Source organism: Cololabis saira, chromosome 9, assembly GCF_033807715.1.
Source record: "Cololabis saira isolate AMF1-May2022 chromosome 9, fColSai1.1, whole genome shotgun sequence".
NCBI lineage: Eukaryota > Metazoa > Chordata > Actinopteri > Beloniformes > Belonidae > Cololabis > Cololabis saira.
Genome location: NC_084595.1, coordinates 2,698,936 through 2,719,397, shown reverse-complemented (window position 1 = coordinate 2,719,397; position 20,462 = coordinate 2,698,936). Strand labels below are relative to the sequence as shown.

The following is a 20,462-nucleotide window of genomic DNA, read 5'->3' as shown; positions in this document are numbered from 1 at the left end:
TGACTAAACTGAACTTGTTTAAAATAGTTTTGACTCGTCGTTACCTCAGAGTTGCCGTTAACTTTGACTCAATCAGTTTTTGAGTTGGATTTAAGTAAAACAACTTTGTGGTGCTTCATGAATCTGATTTGGGATCAGTGGGGGCAGAGTCACCTTGTTTACATTCCACCAGGGAGATTGTGACTGGAGCGACCGGCCAAGCTGCCCTGTCAAGGTCAGATTATAGAATCAACAATTATATTGGAAAAACAGGCAGTATATCATGAGGTTGTTAACCTTTGGCCACATGGAAGCAGCAGGTGTCTGCATAGCCACGGCGCAGCATATTCACTTCAGGCTACCCATCGTTAGGCGCGGGTGTGGAGGCAGAATTTCCCTTTATGTTTTGGACAAACGTTTCTGCGTCGGGGGCCGACGTGAATGAGTGTCGCTGCCCGTTGTGTGTGATAACCAAGGTGGCCGGGTAGAACATGCGTAGCGGAGCCCCAGGGACTGGAGCTGCCTTTTCACCGCGTCAAAGAGCCGCTGCTGAGGGGGGGTGTCCGCTGAGTAGTCCGGGTAGAACCAGATGCTGTGGTTTTCAAACCGCACATCTCCCATTCTTCGGGCTGCTCGCACAACTTTTCCTTTTTGTCTATAGTTGAGGAATCTCATAATTACCGCTCTTGGCCTTGAATCCTGGCCAGCGATGAGTCGGAAAGGGTGGGAAAGGTGTCGGCGCAGAGAGCTTTTGGTAGCCATCCTTCTAAAAAAGCACACATATCTTGGCCCTCAGCTTTCTCAGGGATACCAATAATTCTTAAGTTGTTGCGGCGGCCTCTATTTTCCTGCTCTTCCACTCTCGTTTCCAGCGTGGCGCATTTCTCTTTCAGCTTTTTAATAGTGCTGTGCATGGCATGTAGATCGTCCTCAGCCTTCCCAATTCTGTCTTCAGTTTCTGTTATCCTGTTTGCTTGGCTTTGTAATTTATTCCTGAGTCCACTTATCCCGGCCAGCACATCTTTGAAGTCTCCGTGAAGTCCTTTTTCATGGAGCGTATGGCGCTGAGGACCTCAGAGTCGAGCTGCTCTGACGTCACGGCCTCCATCATCTCCCTGTTAGCAGCAGGTGCGCTAGCCGCAGCTCCGAGGTAGCTGGTGAATTTGGTGGTGTTGAACTTTGCCCCACTATTCATCGGGATCTCCTAACCATTAGACTGGCCAGTGTTATATGGTTTCAAGTCGTTTGAAGTTTAAGCTGCTTAGGGTATCTTTAAAAGGAACCCTGGCTATTAAGACATGTAGGTCTTAAAAGATAAATGTTGGTATCAATTATAACAATGTGATATAAAAAACCTTGCTGATGTCTTCGTTTTTATAAAATTTGAAAATATAATTTAACTCGTAGGTCGCCATTGTTGTTTACACCGCAATACATTCTGGGTAGTGACGTCAGACGGTGGCACCTGCTGGCCCCCGTACACTGTTTTGACACCCAGAAACAGATGAAAACACAGCTAAACAGGTGACGGCGCACCAGAAACACAGATCAAAACACAGCCAAACATTAAGGTGACGAAGCACCTACAAAAAAGTAAAAAAAACAAAAAAAAGTACCGCACCATAAAGCATGAACTACAAAAACACCATAAAACTCAGATAGACTAACCGACCACACGTTTCAACTAGCAGATAGCCGATGCTACAATAAAAACCCCAGCCAGATCTGGCGTCATTAAATTAAATAAAGATGTTCTTGCCTATTTGAAGCGAAGTCTGCGCCTCCCGTTTCGTCAAAGTCCCGGGCCAGTCCCCTCAGCCTCTGGTCTGTCATCACCCAGCACCGAGGCCGGTTTTAGGGGGGGGCAGGGGTTAGGGTTAGGGGGGCTATGCCCACCCAAACGTGCATCCTGCCCACCGGCGTCTCCATCCCGGCGAGAGTGGAGAGCGGATGGCGGTGCGCTGCAGGCTCTAGAGCCACGGCTACGCCGTCTACGGCGTAGGCTACGCCATAGCCTAAGCCGTCTACGGCGTAGGCTACGCCATAGCCTAAGCCGTCTACGGCGTAGGCTACGGTGTCTACACCGTAGCCTAATGCACTGGTAAGATGCGCACGACTTTGATCATTTTTGCTGCAGATCTCCCGTGCATCACAGCACACGAGAACTTTGATCCAGTTTGCCTGAACCGAGACGTCTTATGGGCTCCCTCGTCAGCCTCCACGGCCGGGAGATGCTGCTCATCTATGTTTTAGATACCTGTCCCAGTTAAACTAACGCGGCTTATCTTCCCAGAGCCACCGCTCTACGTCATCGCCCCCAGAATGCCTTGCGCAGGTAAAACATGGCGCCTCCCGCAGGTCAAAATATGTGATAAACATTGTAGATTTTTAAAGCAATTACATTATTTTATGTGTTTATAACAACATATTCTAGTATAAAAGAACAATTGTGGCTAATTAGGGACTACAAGTCTTAACTAGGGTTCCTTTTAACAATTATTTCAGTTAATTAGCTTCGGAACCTCGTCAGAGTGCGTCTCACCAGCACCACGCCATAACCGGAAGTCATGAAAACACAGTTTGAGACAAGAAGAATCACAAAGTAACATGAACCCTCATGCACAGCTTTGTAAAAATAAATAAATCTGTGGAGCTGATTACAGTAACTCACATTACTGCAACTCTGATCACACACAACATCCAAATAAATGGTGATCATTTCTAATTTCATGAAATGATTCCCTCAAGTCTCGGTCGATCGTCCTTCTATTCAATAATATTGAACTGGAAAAGTTTCTTCTCATAATTATTTTAGGACCGTGTTTTTTTGGTGGAATATATGAGTCCAGTTGAATTACATAAACACTTCTCAAACCAAAGTTACAACTATATAAACTAAACACATGAAAGAAAATAAAATGGCCTACAAGTTTTTTATTATCTGTTCGTTTGTTTTAGATGTTTTCTTCATCGACGTGCTGCAACAACAACCTGCAGGATGGAAGCAGGTTCTCAGGAGATTTTAGGAATCTGCTGTTGAACTCCAGTTGATCTCCAGCTGATCTCCAGCTGATCTCCAGTTGATCTCCAGTTGATCTCCAGCTGATCTCCAGTTGATCTCCAGCTGATCTCCAGTTGATCTCCAGCTGATCTCCAGCTGAAATTCTCCTTGTGCTTCAGCATCAACGTCAGGATGGCAGCGGCGGCTGAACCAGGTGAGCACATGAACCAGGTGAACACATGAACAGCAGTTGTTGGAAGTCCACCTGTTCTAGTCTGCACAGACAGAACCGGAATAACTCTTTGGAGTCGATGTGCTCAGGGCTCTGACTCCGCCCATCTCAGGGCTCTGACTCCGCCCATCTCAGGGCTCGGACTCCGCCCATCTCAAGGCTCTGACTCCGCCCAACTCTGGTTAATCCAGTGCTTCTCAATTATTTTCTGTCATGCCCGCCCTAGGAAGAAGAAAACATCTCACGCCCCCCCCCCTGCGCGGCTATAAATAGTATCATTTGTCTATAAAATTGTTATAAGTACACCTGCATAACATTGTATCCTTATTAACGTATAAGATAATAAAAGAATAACGAAATATGGACCCACTTACAACAAAGAATAGCTTTATTAACTGTAACAGAAAAGATTTAAAGTGCATCTGAAATTCAAAAGTAACATTACATCCTTAATTAAACTATAAACATTTTTTGGCTGACCATGTAAAACCATATGATACTGAAAAATAAAATGACATATATATTACTATAAATAATAATGCATTCAAACTGATCATCAACATTAACTCAGGAGCACAATATAAAAAAAAACTGTAGTTTGGTTCCTTATATGACGCCAACAACGCTCGCTGGTTTACTGAAGTTGCAGTCACAAAGCGGGATGATTGTTGGCAATATTCTGCACGTTTTCGCTGAAAAAACTCAAGCGGCTTATTAGTCTAGACGGATTTCAGAAAAAAGGCCTTTTATAAGAAGTAAGGAGCATTTATGGGTACAAGTCGGGAACCGGCCTACCTTACATATTTCTAGGGTGCTGAATCCAAAAAAAAACGGTACCCGAGTGAAATTTTGAGTTTTTTACCTTCTAATTTGCATATCAAAATGGCCGCCAAATTGCCCATCTTGCACAGTTATTGGACCATTTCCTCCTATTTTTTTTGTAAGTAGGCAATCAAGATGAGGAAATTAAGATTCTAGATCGATAGTCAAGGGTCAAACAAGGATATAGTGGAGGCTCAGGGCCTTTTTTATGTATATATATATGCAAAATACCAACTTCTAAGGTGAAATTAAGCATTATTTGTCTCATTTTTTTAAGGCCGACATAAATATTAAATAAAAGTTACTCTGAAATTTTCCCTGTTGATATGACATATGATGTACACCATATTATATGATAACAAAGAAAAAAATCCATTGCAAGTTGTCTGAGATTTCATGTTTTTTTTTTTTTTGCAAATTAAGCATTTGTTCTCTAAATTATAAGACGGGAAAAACCCAGGTAAATAGGGAAAATATTCAAAAAGAGACCACCATGAAACGTACCAAGTTAAATATTTAGATCAGTACATAGCATGGTCAGTCCCATCGCTGAGGACCCTTTGCCTGAGGTGAATTAACAGCAAAGAGGGTCGTTTCACACGCACCTGCAGCCACCTATAGTCACCTATAGCCACCTGCAGCCACCTATAGTCACCTATAGCCACCTGCAGCCACCTATAGTCACCTATAGCCACCTGCAGCCACCTATAGCCACCTGCAACCACCTATAGCCACCTGCAACCACCTATAGTCACCTGCAGCCACCTATAGTCACCTGCAGCCACCTATAGCCACCTGCAACCACCTATGACTGATGACCAATGTCCTTGTTTAAATGTGGAGTTGTAGTCCTCAAGCATACCAAGGCAATGGGTAACCAAAGAACTTGGAAAAGGACTGCAGAAAGAAATACTAATCAAAATGAAATTCCAAAGACAAATGGCAAACTAGAAAGGTATAAAAACAATTTACCAAAACAAGTGACCTATGGAACTTACAGATGAAAGCAAAGCAATTCAGCTAGAAACATGAAAGAAAATATACAGAAACAAGATCTGATCTGTAGAACTGTTCAAGGGAAGTTTCATGTTTCTTTTTCCCTATTCACTTAAATTTTTCGATGTTTGAATTAAGTTCATTATGCTTTGTTTGCATAAAAAAATGAATTCTCAGACAACTTGCAATGGTGTTTTTCTTAATTATTATGTAATATGGAATACATCACATATCATATACACACTGGGAACATTTAATAGTGATATTGACTGAATATTTATGTCAGCCTTAAAAATGACACAAATAATGCTTAATTTCACCTTAAAAGTTGGTATTTTGCATATATATATATACATAAAAAGGCACTGAGCCTCCACTATATCCTTGCTCTGACCCTAGACTATAGATCTAGACACTTAATTCATCATCTTTGAATGCCTACTTACAAAAACACTTGGGGAAAATGGTCCAACGACTGAGCAAGACAGGCAGTTTGGCGGCCATTTTGATATGCAAATTAGAAGGTCAAAAACTCAAAATTTTGCTCGGGTAACGTTTTTTTTGGATTCAGCACCCTTGAAATATGTAAAGTAGGCCGGTTCCCGACTTGTACCCATAAATGCTCCTTACATTCACTTTTTGGGTACATCCCGTCTAGTCTATATCAGCGAGATAGGGGTGTAAAGTCTTTAAGTGACACCTTCATTTATTTGGCTTCGTGCTGTCCGCTGGCAACATTTTGAGACAGTCAGCTACCAGTCTTTCCTCGTCTCCCACCGTAGTCACAGTGAAGCCGAGCTGCTTCGTCATATTTCCTTGTCTTAGCTTTTGGGAGACTTTCGTTTGTCTCTTTATCTCCATCTCTTTCCGCCTGTCTTCTCATCCCTGTTAAATATTTATTCATGGTATCACTTGAGGGTCTGCTACACTTCGTGTTTACACTTCATACTCACAAACAAAACCCCTACACCACCACCAATTCAATATGGGAAAGACAATTTAAGATTTTGCATAGGATCTATATCCCCGCTCAGGCCGAGCATAGAATGAACCCAAACTTTTCAGATGCTTGTATTAAATGTCAATGTACAGTAGGTTCACACAGTCATTGTCTATGGAGTTGTCCTCACATTCAGCAATTTTGGTCTACAATTATTTCACAGTTTCATAAAATCTTTAAGCACCCTTTACACGTTGGTGCAAGAACTTGCCTGTTGGGATTAGAGGATGAGCTTCCAGCTGAATTCAGTAACAGAGATCTTTTACATATTCTGTTGCACTGTGCTTGAAAATGCATTCTGGTTACGTGGATTTTTGATAAAGCTCCCACTTTATCTCAATAGCATCTCCTCTCCTTTTTAACAACTGTCTGTAAAGTTGTTATGTAATCTATGATCTCTAAAAACATTTACAGATTTGCCCACACAGGTAACTGATCTTGTGGATGAATTGTTTTATCGCTGTGTCTCTTCAGGAGGACGTCCTCGGAAACGTTGCAGGAGCTTCGAGTTCTTGCCGCCTGACAGTAAGTTTCTCTGAACTGAGTCTGAACAGTTCTTATATTGAAACAAAATCTGGTTGGAATTATCATTGATCATAAAAAAACAGACTTTAGTTAGATGTTGCTTCATATAAACATAAATATCACTTATTATTATAATCAGTGATAGCGTTTTATCTTTTGTTATCCGTGGATGTAAAAGTAAAACAAACTTTTCTGAAACTGTTGTTTTTTAAATATAGACAGATACAGGTATGTACAAATATATGAATAAATGCCAAATGCACATTCTTATTGCAGTATTCCAACAAACAGCTCTGCTGCCTCACATCACAATGGAAAACTCCAACAGCTTTATTAGATGGATCTAAACTTCCTTCTGAACTGATTCTTTGGAAATGTCTCTTTATTACAGCAAGTCTTTGTGAATAAGTTTATTAACTTCAAACATCAGGACTTAAGTTTTTGATCTGTTCTTCACTAAAAAGTTGAAGTTCCTCCAGATCCTGAGAGGATCTCCTGTGGCCACTTCTTTTTAGATGGGACTTTGGTGCCAGGACTTTGATTCTCCTTCATCTCCATTTGCTTCTGATTTGATCTTTGGGTCGTTGTCATCTTAGAATGTGAAACTCAGCTTCATGGTTTGACAGAGGACAGAACGGTTTTGGTATTTGTCACTGTCATCTGTGTTGACAAGTGTCCCTGGTCCAGCTGAAGAGAAGCAGCTCCAAACCATAATGCTACCTCCACCATGCTTCACTGTTGCTATTCTGTTCCTTTAACAATTCTAGAACAACCTTCCCGGTCAACTTCTGTTCAACAGCACTGCACACACACACACACACACACACACACACACACACACACACACACACACACACACACACACACACACACACACACACACACACACACACACTACTTTTGATAAAGTAGACTATTTATCAAATTTAATCTGCCTTTGACGGAGTGGCTTGGCAGGCCTCTCCGGTCACAAATCTCCCTGGAGGAATGTAAACAAGATGACTCTGCCCAACCCTCCCCCTCTCCCACGAACACCTGCGGATCTTCTTCCCAGAACTGTACCGAGCTGCCTGATAACACCAAGGACATTCTGGCTGAGGAGCTCTGGGCGAAGGTTCACGGACTTATCGCACACACACACACTCACTGACAACCAAACACCCCCCCCCACCCCCTTCCAACGTCTTCCCTGGCTCCCCTTATCAGCCCCCCTGACACGGACTTCGAGTTCAAGCGCCACTTGGATGAACTGTGGATACCCCCCCCCCCCGACTTGCCCACCTCCCATCACCCACATGCAAGTCCTGTGACGTCTGTTGCTTTGTGTGCTGCGAGGTGTTTTTTTTCCAACTTGATATTGTGTATTGTATGATATTCAGTGTGAAGATCATACAATCCCAGTGTTACCCTTTGGAAAACAGGCGCACAATACTATTGTGTCGCCGCCGGTGTATCCAAAGTCAAAAACAGTTTTCTAGGCTGACCTAATAAACCTGTTTCTGATTCTGATTCTGAAATACATGATGCAAACTCTTTAAAGACTTTAAAGATGGCGGCGCCCTCGTCACCACGTGCAATGAGACAGGATGACGGGGCGCGGTATTTAAAACTAGGGATAACTGACGAAGATGGCGCCACAAAATAAACAAACAATAAGGCCGGTAGTTGCCGGCGTTACACAGTAATATACATACAGTAACTACATTAAACACCAATTTAGCTCTGAACCGCTCTAGATTAAACTGATCACACATGAAACCTCACGCCACGTCTCCGGATCTGGGGCTGCGGGTTCTGCCGGGGGTTCCAGTCCAGTGCGGGGGGGGGGCTTCACGGGTCCAAAGCTGGAGCTCCTACGGCGGATCCTGGTCCACGAGGGCGAACGTCCCTGGAACGGCACAGTTCCCGGTGTAGGAGAGTGCTCGAAGAAAAATAGGAGGTTTAAAGGCTGAGAGAGAGTCAAGAGTGCAGTGCTCTGGTATCGGATCTTACGCCCGGCCTGTTAATCCAGGTCCCGATCGGCTCCCTCCCCGCCCCAGCTCTCAGGAAAAGATGGGGAGACGTGATCCAGTGATCGACAGAGGTCTGTCCTGGTCGCTGGGCTAGGAAAGAGAGGATGAGAGCTGGGAGGACAGAGGTTTTTGCGCTCTGCTGGCTGCGTGACATCGTCAGCGCCTCAAGGCACGTTGGTCTTTGTAGTTCTTCACAAAGCGGCCATTTTAAGAGGCATTTTAAAGCTGATTTCAGGCCGGGGTTGAGCCGGCTTTAAAGTCGAATTCACATATTTACAAAATGTTCATAAACATTCATAAGAGTTCACATGATCACATGACGTAGCCCAACAGCTGACAGCATCTTAGGATCACACTTTGGTTCTGGCATAGCAGGTTTTTGGTACGTAAGGACATGTTTGTGGGAGTTTTCTCACCTGCTTTGGTCAATATGCCACTTTAAAAGAAACTTTACAGAACCCCAGTTCATTAGCTCCCTGTCAGGGTTTGACTCTTCCCCCCCAGCCTTTCAGTTTCTGTTTTGCCCCGCCTGTGTCCCATCTGCCCTGATTGTCTGCACCTGTGTCTCGTCATCCCCTGAGTATATCTGGTTTTGTCATGCCCTTGTTCCCTGTCGGTCCGTACTTGTTTGCCCTCCATGTTTCCTGCCACGTTTTCTAGTATTTTGTTCCTGTTAGTTTTTTTGATCCTGCCAAGCAGCGCTTTGTTTTTTTTCCTCTTGTGGAATAAATCCTTGTTTTTTTGCCGCCTCCTGCTCTCCTGCGTTTGGGTCCACACCATACACCCTAGACGTGACACTCCCTTTGTTACATCATATGATTATTTATGATATTGAGATAATAATTTCTAGTTCATATGTAATATGGATTTCTATGATAAATCTGTATTAAACTTGTGTTTTTTTTATTACCTCCTTTAAGTTGCAGTTTGTGAATTATTTTATTTTGTTCTATAGTTTCAGTGTCTGAGCTGAGGGTTGTTCTGCTGGGGAGCATCTGGAGTCAGAGGAACTCAGTGGAGAACTTCATACTGGAACACAGCATCTTCAACACAGAACCTCTCAGCTGCACCAGAAACACCAGCCAGTTCAGAAAAAAACGTGTAACAGTCATCAACACTCCAGATCTGTTGAGTCCTACAGAGGACAAACTGAACAAGTTTCTGAAACACTGTGCCAGAGTCTCTGATCCTGGACCTCATGTGTTCGTGTTGGTCCTAAAACCTGAAGACTTCAATGAGGAACACAAAGAGACGCTCTGCAGAATCCTTGAAACTTACAACGATCAGTCATTTGATCAATGCCTGATACTGGTTACACTCAGAGAGGAGAGCTCCGGCTTGAGGGAAAGCCACATGGAAAATCCAACATTGAAGGAGATGATCAGAAAATGCAGATACCGACACCTGAAGATGAGTGACATCGACCGTTCAGAGCTGATAACACGCTTGGGTCAAGTTGCAAAAGAGAACGACGGAGAACATGTGACCTATGAAGTATTTGAAGAAACAACTTCACCAGGTAATCACTCGGGACAAAACATATGAACGTCATCACTGTTGCTTTAAGAGATTTTGGGAAGTTCAGAAAGAGTTTTAAGAGCTTAATAAGTTGTAAACTTGTAAAAGCTTTAAAACAGACAATTCCTTAACTTAGTCAGAACTTTCTGGTAAAACTCAAATATAATTTTTACAGGTCGTCCATGGTTTGTTCGTAGTTCACTGTTACGGTCCCTCTGCATTCAAGACAAAAGGCTAGAGCTCGACTGGTGCACACTTTTATTTCATCTTGGCACCGTGAAACTTAAAAACACATGAAAAACTCACTGCATATTTTGCACCTAGGGTTGCCACCTTTCAGAAATAGAAATAAAGGACGCCCCGATTTCAGCAGCGCAGGAGCCAAAAAAAAGCCCCAAAACTTCTAAACTGCATAAAAATTTGTTTATTTTATATGAAAAAACGTGTTCTTTAATAGCATTGAACTTGCATGACTGAACAGACAGCCAACCATATAGCAGCTGAACTAGCCTCCTATGCTCTGTATGTCCACATCAGCCAAGCTGTAGAATATTGCTTCAGGTGAAGAATATGGTGTAAAAGTTAACTTATTTCAATAATTCAACTAGAATTTGGTGTAAAAGTTAATTTATTTCAATAATTCAACTAGAATATGGTGTAAAAGTTAATCTATTTCCATAATTCAACATAAAAGGTGAAACTAATATATTACCTAGTCTTATTACATGCAAAGCAAGATATGTTGAACCTTTATTTGTTATAATTTTGATGATGGAATTGTTTATTGATTTCATAAAATATTCTCTAATTTATTTTTTATCTGGGGTTTTCAAACTGTGAGCCATAATCAGAGAGCAGCGTCTTGCTGGTGCAGGTAACTGCTGCACGCAGTGACGGACACTGGCTGATTTATGGTTCCGCGTTGCACCAACGCAGAGCTTACGGGGTAGGATACGCGGGAATGCGAACGTACGGTACGCGTCGCCGCGTAACAACTTGCAGCCACTTCTCGGCGAACACACGTTTTCTGTTCGATTCGGGTCGTGGTTCAGTTTGGCGTCTCTTTGTAGTTGGTGGCGGTGGAACGCCAAAATAATTACTTAATGGCGCTTGCTTCTTGGACATTTTGACGAGACGTGTCGGGGTTTGTTCAGTAAAGCTGATCCTTACCCGTCTTCCTGCCAAACCCACCGCCGCAACGAGCATGGAGAGGGAGTAAGGACGCGCTGTGATTGGCCAGTACCAACTTTGAGTGGCAGTTCTGGGGAAAAGCTCTCGCAATAGATTTTTTAATATTAGTATTCTGGTCTGGCCACAACCAATAATATGAGCCCCAGCTGTTGGTACGCAAAAGCGCTTCGCAGCACAAGATTGACAGCTCACTGTGGATTTTGATGGCGCATGCGCTCTGGCGCCCCACTTATGTGCAGCCCTGTTTATAACCCCCCTGGTGGTCACTTACATTCACCATCTGGACAAAGGCTTTCACCTGAGCGTAAGTAAGTAAATTAAATAGAAAGTAAAAGTTTCCCTGGGACTGACAGATAAGCTGATTTGTTCTCAGGTCATTTAAGAAAACTCTTAACACACAGAATTATTAAGTTTAAAGGGTTAAACCTAGTGAGCAGGAACTCATGGTCGTATCAGCCGAAAAAGATGGAGATTATAGGAATTTGATCCAGTTCTTTTTGTTGTATTACACCAATGAAGTAGGCGTCAACCACAACAAAGAACATGCGTCCCCCAAACTGGCCAGAAAAATCAATGTGAATACGCTCCCATGGGACTGTGTTGTTTTTGTCAGCCTGTTTCAATTTTAGTTTTAGTTTAGTCTTTGGGTCCAGCTATCATTTTAGTTTTCATTAGTTTTAGTCTCGTTCATTCTCCTTTTAGTCGTGTCAAGTTTCAGTCGACTAAAAGTCTGAGCATTTTAGTCTTATTTTAGTCAGAATTGTCCATTTTAGTCTGGTTTTAGTCAAAGATTGTATTTAGCCAAACCTCTTTTACAATTCAAACAAGGTTATCTTATTATTCTATTATTGTTACCTTATAGAATCAAGAATACATTCATTCCAGATAGAGAAGACTCTCACTTGAGTTTACAACAGATTTATTTTTCCGCATTTCTCCCCGTCTTTTTCTTTTTCCACGACACATTGGGTTTTCTTTTCCACATCTCTGTAGGAAAGTGTATCCAAAGATGGTCTCCTCTTCTTCTCCCCCCCAGAGCAGATCCTTGCATTGCTGGCCATCGGCCTCTTTCTCTCTTTAACTTTGTTTTTAATTGACGTGAAACACTTCCAGTGGGCGCGAGTGACGTCACGTTATGTAGTTACACAACGTGCGGATTCGCGCCCACCAGGAAAACCTGGCGACAAAAGCGGTATAAACGCTAGAAAGTTTGGTTACATTTAACCAAAAAGGATGACGACTGGGCGACTTGCAATGTGGACATTTCAACAAAGGGAGGAAACTGTTTAGGCTCGGCCGGCTTGGCTTTCTACCGCAACCCGGTCGTGGTGGGAGCGCCGAGTCGGCGCAGCGTGTGGCCAGAAGAGCTGCGGGCGCTAATCCAACGCACAGTGGAGCTCCTGACACAGCTGCAGCGCATCAGCTCATCCATGGGAGAAGTTAAACAGCGGGGCTGCCAGTAGCTCAGGGCAAGTTTGTTTTGTTTGTTTGTTTGTTTGCTTGTTGCTCTAGGCCAGTCATTTTCCAGTTTCCTGTGAGGAAGGAGTTTTTTTGTACATCTCTCTGTGGATTCCCTGTGGGAGTTTTTGTGTTCTACAATTAAGCTCCAGTCTACCGCTAGCTTCTCCAGCGGACTACTAGCCTACTGCTAGCTTCTCCTACCGCTAGCCGGGAAGACCATCAGGCCAGAATAGATGAATGTCACCAGCAGTGACTAAGTTTGTGGTGTTGAACATCTTACTGGACATTATTGTGTAATTGCCACAGAATAATTTGTTGTATTTACTTAATTTCTAGAGAAGAATATTTATTTTAGTATTATTATTTTATATTTATTTTCAAACAAATAATTTTTCCTCGCAAAGGTTGATTTACCGAAAGTTATGTCTCAGCAGAGAGAGAATCTGTGCGGGCCCCGATCTCTTGCTGAAGTCAAGAACTGTATTCCATCACTCCCTAACAACAAGGCTCCAGGCTCGGATGGCTTTAACGCCGAATTTTACCAAAAATGTAACAACATTTTAATCAATCGACTATTTAAAATGTTGCAAACTTAATTCGAAGCCGGAGCCCTTCCTTCATTATTAATGGAGGCGAATATCTCTCTTGTACTAAAAAAGAATATACCGCCAGAGGATAGGCCCATTTCGGTTGCAAATGTCTTAGCTCGACAGTTAGAAAACATCCTCCCTTCCAATGATCAAACCGGCTTCATACGGGGAAGGTACTCTTCCCATAATGTAAGGAGATTACTCAATGTTATTCAGCACTCTTCACTATGCGGCTCCGAGGCGCTGGTTGTTTCTCTTGATGCAGAGAAGGCCTTCGATAGGCTGGAATGGCCCCATCGTCTCTGTACAATGCGTACATTTGGTCTAGGGGAGGAGTTTATCAGGTGGATCTCTATTTTGTATTCCTCTCCACTTTCAGCTGTAATTACTAATGGGCTCAGGTCCAGTAATTTTGGTTTTGAACGAGGGACTAGACAGGGCTACCCCGAGTCCATTATTGTTCTCGTTAGCTATGGAACCCCTAGCCATGGGACAAGATAGTAATATAAAAGGTGTTACGTTAAATAATCACCAACAAAAAATGTCATTTTATGCTGATGACGTTTTGATCTATTTGGATTCCCTCAAACAGTCAATTCCCAAACTAATAAAGATAACTGATGAATATGGCTCCTTTTCCAGATACAAAATAAACTTTTCTAAGAGTGAAGCCATGCCACTAAATAGCTATGAAAGACTTGACCCCAACATCTCACTGCCATTTTGTTGGTCCCCAACATGTTTCTCATATCTAGGTATAAAAGTCTCCTCAGAATTTAAGGACCTTTTATAGACACCCCCCCCCCCCCCCCCCCCCCTTCTACAAACCATTAAACAGTTCAATTCAATTCAATTCAATTTTATTTATATAGCGTCTAATACAACAGAGTTGTCTCTAGACGCTTTCCAGAGACCCATACCCAGAACATGACCCCCGAGCAGTTATTACATAAACAATGGCAGGTAAAAACTCCCCTAGTGGGAGAAAAACCTTAAGCCAAACAGTGGCAAGGAAAAACTCCCCTTTAGGAGGGAAGAAACCTTGAGCAGGACCAGGCTCATAAGGGGGGACCCTCCTGCCGAGGGCCAGACTGGTGGGTCAGGGACGGCAACAGCACAGCAGGCAGGTGGAAGCAGCAACGGGATGACCAGGGGTGGGGACCGCAGGCCAGCACGCAGCTCCCGAAGCTCCGGCCCAATCAGCAAGTCCCAGGTTGGGGTGCAGGATCAGGGAAAGACTTGTGCTCCGTAATGCAAGCTACAAGCCACCCACGACCACCTGCAGGTTCCGGTGTCCGGCAAAGGATGCTGCAACATGGACAAAAGAGAGAAAAGGGAGGAGAAGGGGGGGCCAGCACAAGAAACTACAGGAGCGACTCTGACACACTAAAGTTTACACTACCTAGAGATTTACCAACACCAGCTAGAGGTTTACTAAACACTAACTATAGGCTTTACTAAACAGAAATGTTTTAAGTTTAGTTTTAAAGGTGGGGGTGGTGTCAGCCTCCTTAACCCAGATTGGAAGTTGGTTCCATAGTAGTGGTGCCTGATAGCAGAACGCCCGCCCTCCAAATCTACATTTAGATACTCTAGGAACTACGAGTAAACCTGCACTCTGAGAACGGAGAGCTCTGACAGGAACATAAGGCACTATCAGGTCTTGCAAATAATGCGGAGCTAAGCCGTTTTGGGCTTTATACGCAAGTAATAAAATTTTAAATTGGATTCTGAATTTTACGGGTAACCAATGGAGCGACGCTAACACTGGAGAGACGTGGTCTCTCCTGCTAATTCCTGTCAGCACTCGGGCTGCTGCATTTTGGATCAGCTGGAGCCTATTCAGCAAATTACTTGGACATCCTGCTAACAACATATTACAGTAATTTAGTCTAGAAGATACAAACGCATGAACTAGTTTTTCTGCATCACTTCAAGAGGATTTTCCTAATCTTTGCAATATTACAGAGATGGAAAAATGCTATTTTACAAACCTGATTAACATATGACAACATATGTTTTAGAGGCTTGAGAACATTTTAGGGGTCTTAAGCCTTCTAAAATTGGCACAATGACATTCCTTTGTTGCATCTCCTCTTTTTTTAAACAACTGTCTGTAAAGTTTTTATGTAATCTATGATCTCTACAAACATTTACATATTTACTCATACTGACTGATCTTGTGGATTAATTGTTTTATCTTTGTGTCTCCTCAGGAGGACGTCCTCGGAAACGTTGCAGCAGCCTCGAGCTCTTGCCTCCAGACAGTAAGTTTCTCTGAACTGAGTCTGAACAGTTCTGATGTTGAAACAAAATCTGGTTGGAATTATAATTGGTCATAAAAAAACAGACTGTAGTTAGATGTTGCTTCATATAAACATAAAGATCACTTAGTATTATAATCAGTGATAGCATCTGATCTTTTGTAATCCGTGGATGTAAAAGTAAAACAAACTTTTCTGAAACTGTTGTTTTTTAAATATAGACAGATACAGGTATGTACAAATATATGAATAAATGCCAAATGCACATTCTTATTGCAGTATTCCAACAAACAGCTCTGCTGCCTCACATCACAATGGAAAACTCCAACAGCTTTATTAGATGGATCTAAACTTCCTTCTGAACTGATTCTTTGGAAATGTCTCTTTATTACAGCAAGTCTTTGTGAATAAGTTTATTAACTTCAAACATCAGGACTTAAGGTTTTGATCTGTTCTTCACTAAAAAGTTGAAGTTCCTCCAGATCCTGAGAGGATCTCCTGTGGCCACTTCTTTTTAGATGGGACTTTGGTGCTGTTGTGGAATTTATCAAAAACCAGTTCAGAAGTCCGCTCATGGTATAGAGAGGTTTTAATCTAGCCGGCGTTCAGCAGACAGATACAGACAGTGTCTTGTTCGGTGGGCTGACATCGAATGGTTTGTAACAAGCTTTTTTATACAAGAACAAACAACAGAATTAAACAAGTCAGTGTGACAGTCAGAGGCGTGGCCTTGCGGGGGGCTGGAAGTCCGATACTCTCCTGGTGCCTGTCCCAGCAGGGAAACAAGACGCAGGGACTGGAATGACGATGCCTAGGGACATTGAATGAGACAATGCGTTGCCGGCAAGGTGTCGTACCGGCAGGGGTCCTTAGCAACTGGAATTGCATGTCAATGAGCTGAGGGGGATATGAGTTCAGGAGCCGTCCGCAGGGCGGCGTCGTGTCCCCGCAGGGGGTCTGCAGGGGGCCTCATCAGTGCCAAGACTTTGATTCTCCTTCATCTCCATTGCTTCTGATTTGATCTTTGGGTCGTTGTCATCTTAGAACGTGAAACTCAGCTTCATGGTTTGACAGAGGACAGAATGGTTTTGGTATTTGTCACTCCCCCTTTTAACATCTGTGTTGACAAGTGTCCCTGGTCCAGCTGAAGAGAAGCAGCTCCAAACCATAATGCTACCTCCACCATGCTTCACTGTTGCTATTCTGTTCCTTTAACAATTCTAGAACATGTCTTTTAGAAGTAAAGCCACTACAATGTTCAAACTTGTCTTTTCAGACTAGAACACATTCTCCTTTGTGGTTTTCAGGTGACTAAATGCATTTTTACTATAATTCAGACAAGTTTGCATATTCTTTTTTGTAATAATCAGCTTCATCCTGGCCTCGACCCCTCAGTCCAGACTGGTGCAGAATACAGGAGGTCACATGTGAAGGGAGACCAGAACTTTCCAGAAACTCCTGGAGCTCCTTCACTGTTGCTGATGGTCGATTGGTCCACCTTGATAAGTTTTCCTCTCATCCTCTCATCCTGATCTTTGCTGCCACTTCTTCTCCACGTATTGATGGTGGTTTTGACAGCGTTTCCTGGATTGTTCATATTTCTGAAGATGAACTCCGAAGACATCTAGAGTCTCATTAAGGAAGAACATTTCTCCCTGTTGCTGTTCTCAGTGCCTGAATGGAAGAACGTCTTTCACAAAAAAGGCTGATATCTGATCTCTTCTTTTTTCGCCTTCCAATAAAGACAAGGAGTAAAGTAGTAAAACAAGGACAGGCGGTATAATCTGTAAGGGTCGTCCCCCCCATTAACTGAATTTAACAATTTTCTGATCCCGTTGTACGTGTGCGGCAGCTTTACCAGGACGTGGAAGAAGAGTCTGCACCACAGATCATTGTTCTTATTCACTAGCTCTAAATCATTTAACAATGTTGAACTGAAGAGATTTAGAAAACTCCTTCATTTCTGAGGAGAAGATGAAACCAGGCACGACATCAACACAACGACTGAAAAAACAGTGGAGGAACGCGGTTGGAACCGCATTTCCAGCTGGCAAGAAAAACCCGGACACTTCCAGATGGAGGAGGTGCAACACTTTTATTTCCTGTGCTGAAGCTGAACATGAAACTGAATCTGTCCAGTTACAGGTTCAAACCTTCCCGGTCAACTTCTGTTCATCAGCGCTGCACACACACACACACACACACACACACACACACACAGACACACAGACACACAGACACACAGACACACAGACACACAGACACACACACACACACATCGTCACTGTTTCAATCAGCTTTTGCTCATGTGCGTGTGCACGGTTACACACACTCCTGTTGAAAGGTAACTATATGAGGAAAGCTGACAGCATCTTAGCATCACACTTTGTTCCGGCATAGCGGGTTTTTGGAATGCAAGGACATGTTTGCAGGAGTTTTCTCACCTGCTTGGGTCAATATGCCACTTTTACAGAAACTTTACAGAACCCCAGTTCATTAGCTCCCTTTGTTACATCATATGATTATTTATGATATTGAGATAATAATTTCTAGTTCATATGTAATACGGATTTCTATGATAAATCTGTATTAAACTTGTGTTTTTTAAATACCTCCTTTAAGTTGCAGTTTGTGAATTATTTTACTTTGTTCTATAATTCCAGTGTCTGAGCTGAGGGTTGTTCTGCTGGGGAGCAGCTGGAGTCAGAGGAACTCAGTGGAGAACTTCATACTGGAACACAGCGTATTCAACACAAAACCTCTCAGCTGCACCAGAAACACCAGCCAGTTTAGAAACAAACCTGTAACAGTCATCAACACTCCAGATCTGTTGAGTCCTACAGAGGACAAACTGAACAAGTTTCTGAAACACTGTGCGAGAGTCTCTGATCCTGGACCTCATGTGTTCGTGTTGGTCCTAAAACCTGAAGACTTCAATGAGGAACACAAAGAGACGCTCTGCAGAATCCTTGAAACTTACAACGATCAGTCATTTGATCAATGCCTAATACTGGTTACACCCAGAGAGGAGAGCTCCGGCTTGAGGGAAAGCCACATGGAAAATCCAACATTGAAGGAGATGATCAGAAAATGCAGATACAGACACCTGGAGATGAGTGAAATGAGCCGTTCAGAGCTGCTAACATGCTTGGGTCAAGTTGCAAAAGAGAAAGACGGAAAACATCTGACCTATGGAGTATTTGAAGAAACAACTTCACCAGGTAATCACTCGGGACAAAACAGTTGGACATTTAAAAGGGTTGGTAAGTCCAGAAAGATGTTTGAGAAGTAAATTAGTTCAAATTTTGTTCAATTAGATCCTTAATTCACTGAGTTAAAACAAATTAAATAGTCGGACATTTTTCACAGGTAGAGGAATGTTTTCTCCAATGTCACTACTTTGGGAAAACTCTCCATCTGAACGTAAGTTAATTCAATCTCAAGTCAATCAAGAAGAAGGTACATATTTTGTAAAAATCCAGACTTCATTATTTCATTGTTAATGTGGTTTTTTTTTTTTGCTTAAATGTGGAACAAAATACACACAACATCTTAATCCATGACTGCATCTCTTTATGTCACAGCGTCTGAACTTAGGATTGTGCTGTTGGGGACAAGTGAGGTCAAAAAGAAGAAACTTGTTGATTTTATCGTCCAGTCTCAAGATTTCCAATCAAAACAAGTCATAGATGTTTGGACTCAAAAATCATCAAGTTGTGTAGCCTCTGGAGAGTGGAGAGGGAAACCAGTAACAGTAGTGAACACACCAGGCATGTTCATCTTATCTGAGGATAAAATAAGAAGAGAGGTGGATTGTTGTATGGAGCTCTGTTCTCCAGGACCAAATGTTCTGTTGCTGTTTGTGAACACGTCTAATTTCTCTGAAGAGAACAGACAAAAGCTGAAGTTCATCATGAACCTATTCGGGCAAGATTCCCTCCAACATTCAATGGTCATCATGACACATAGAAATGACATGAGCGTCAGTGAACTCCTGGAAGATTGTGAGGGAAGACACCACTACCTGTTTGCAGATAACAAGGAATCACTGATGGAGAAGATTGAAAAAACAGCAAAGAAACTCATACAAACCTCCACGACTGAAGAGCAACAAATTAAACCAGTTTTAAACCTGGTTCTGTTTGGGAGACAAGGAGCAGGGAAAACCTCGGCAGCCAAGGCCATTTTAGGTCGGAGAGATCTTCGTTCAGTCTCCAACTCACCAGAGTGTGTCCAGAATCAAGGAGAGGTGTGTGGACGTCAGGTTTCCCTGGTGGAGCTGCCTGCCTTGGGTGGAAAACCTCCAGAGGAAGTGATGGAGGAATCATTCAAGTGTGTCTCCCTGTGTGAACCTGAGGGCGTCCACGCCTTCGTCCTGGTCCTACCTGTGGGTCCACTCACCGATGAGGACAAGAGGGAGCTGCAGACCATCCAGAACACCTTCAGCTCTCGAGTCAATGACTTCACCATGATTCTGTTCACCGTGGACTCAGATCCCACCCTTCCAGATGTTGTTAACTTCGTGGAAAAGAGCGAAGACTTCCAGGAGCTCCGTCAGAGCTGTGGAGGGAGATCTCTCATCTTCAACATTAAGAGTAATCAGCAGGTCCCAGAGCTGCTGGATGCTGTTGAAAAGATGAACCAACTCCAAAACTTCTGCAGTTACTCAGCAGAAACATTCATGAAGGCCCAAATAGAAAGAGTCGTACAAGAAGAGAGAGACAACACTGCACTGAGAGCTGAAGTAAAGGAGCTGAAAGAAGCACAGATGTGTAAGTAACGCTCACGGTAAACTCTCATCTCTCACTGCTCAGAAACACCTGGAACCATGAGATAGAAACTGTTGACATTTCAAGCTGAGGTGTAATTTT

At 42.9% G+C, this 20,462-nt stretch overlaps 1 protein-coding gene across 1 annotated transcript in view; it reads left to right on the top strand.

Annotated features, from left to right (window-relative positions):
- Positions 1-3,006: 3,006 nt before the first annotated feature.
- The window catches only part of LOC133451357 (GTPase IMAP family member 8-like), a 40,551-nt gene continuing 23,095 nt past the window's right edge, over positions 3,007-20,462 (top strand). Inside the window, exons 1-4 of the mRNA XM_061730335.1 lie at positions 3,007-3,194; positions 18,255-18,812; positions 18,961-19,014; positions 19,176-20,363. Of these exons, the coding sequence (XP_061586319.1) occupies positions 3,173-3,194; positions 18,255-18,812; positions 18,961-19,014; positions 19,176-20,363 (1,822 nt within the window). The 5' untranslated portion in view covers positions 3,007-3,172. The remainder of the gene's footprint in view (positions 3,195-18,254; positions 18,813-18,960; positions 19,015-19,175; positions 20,364-20,462) is intronic.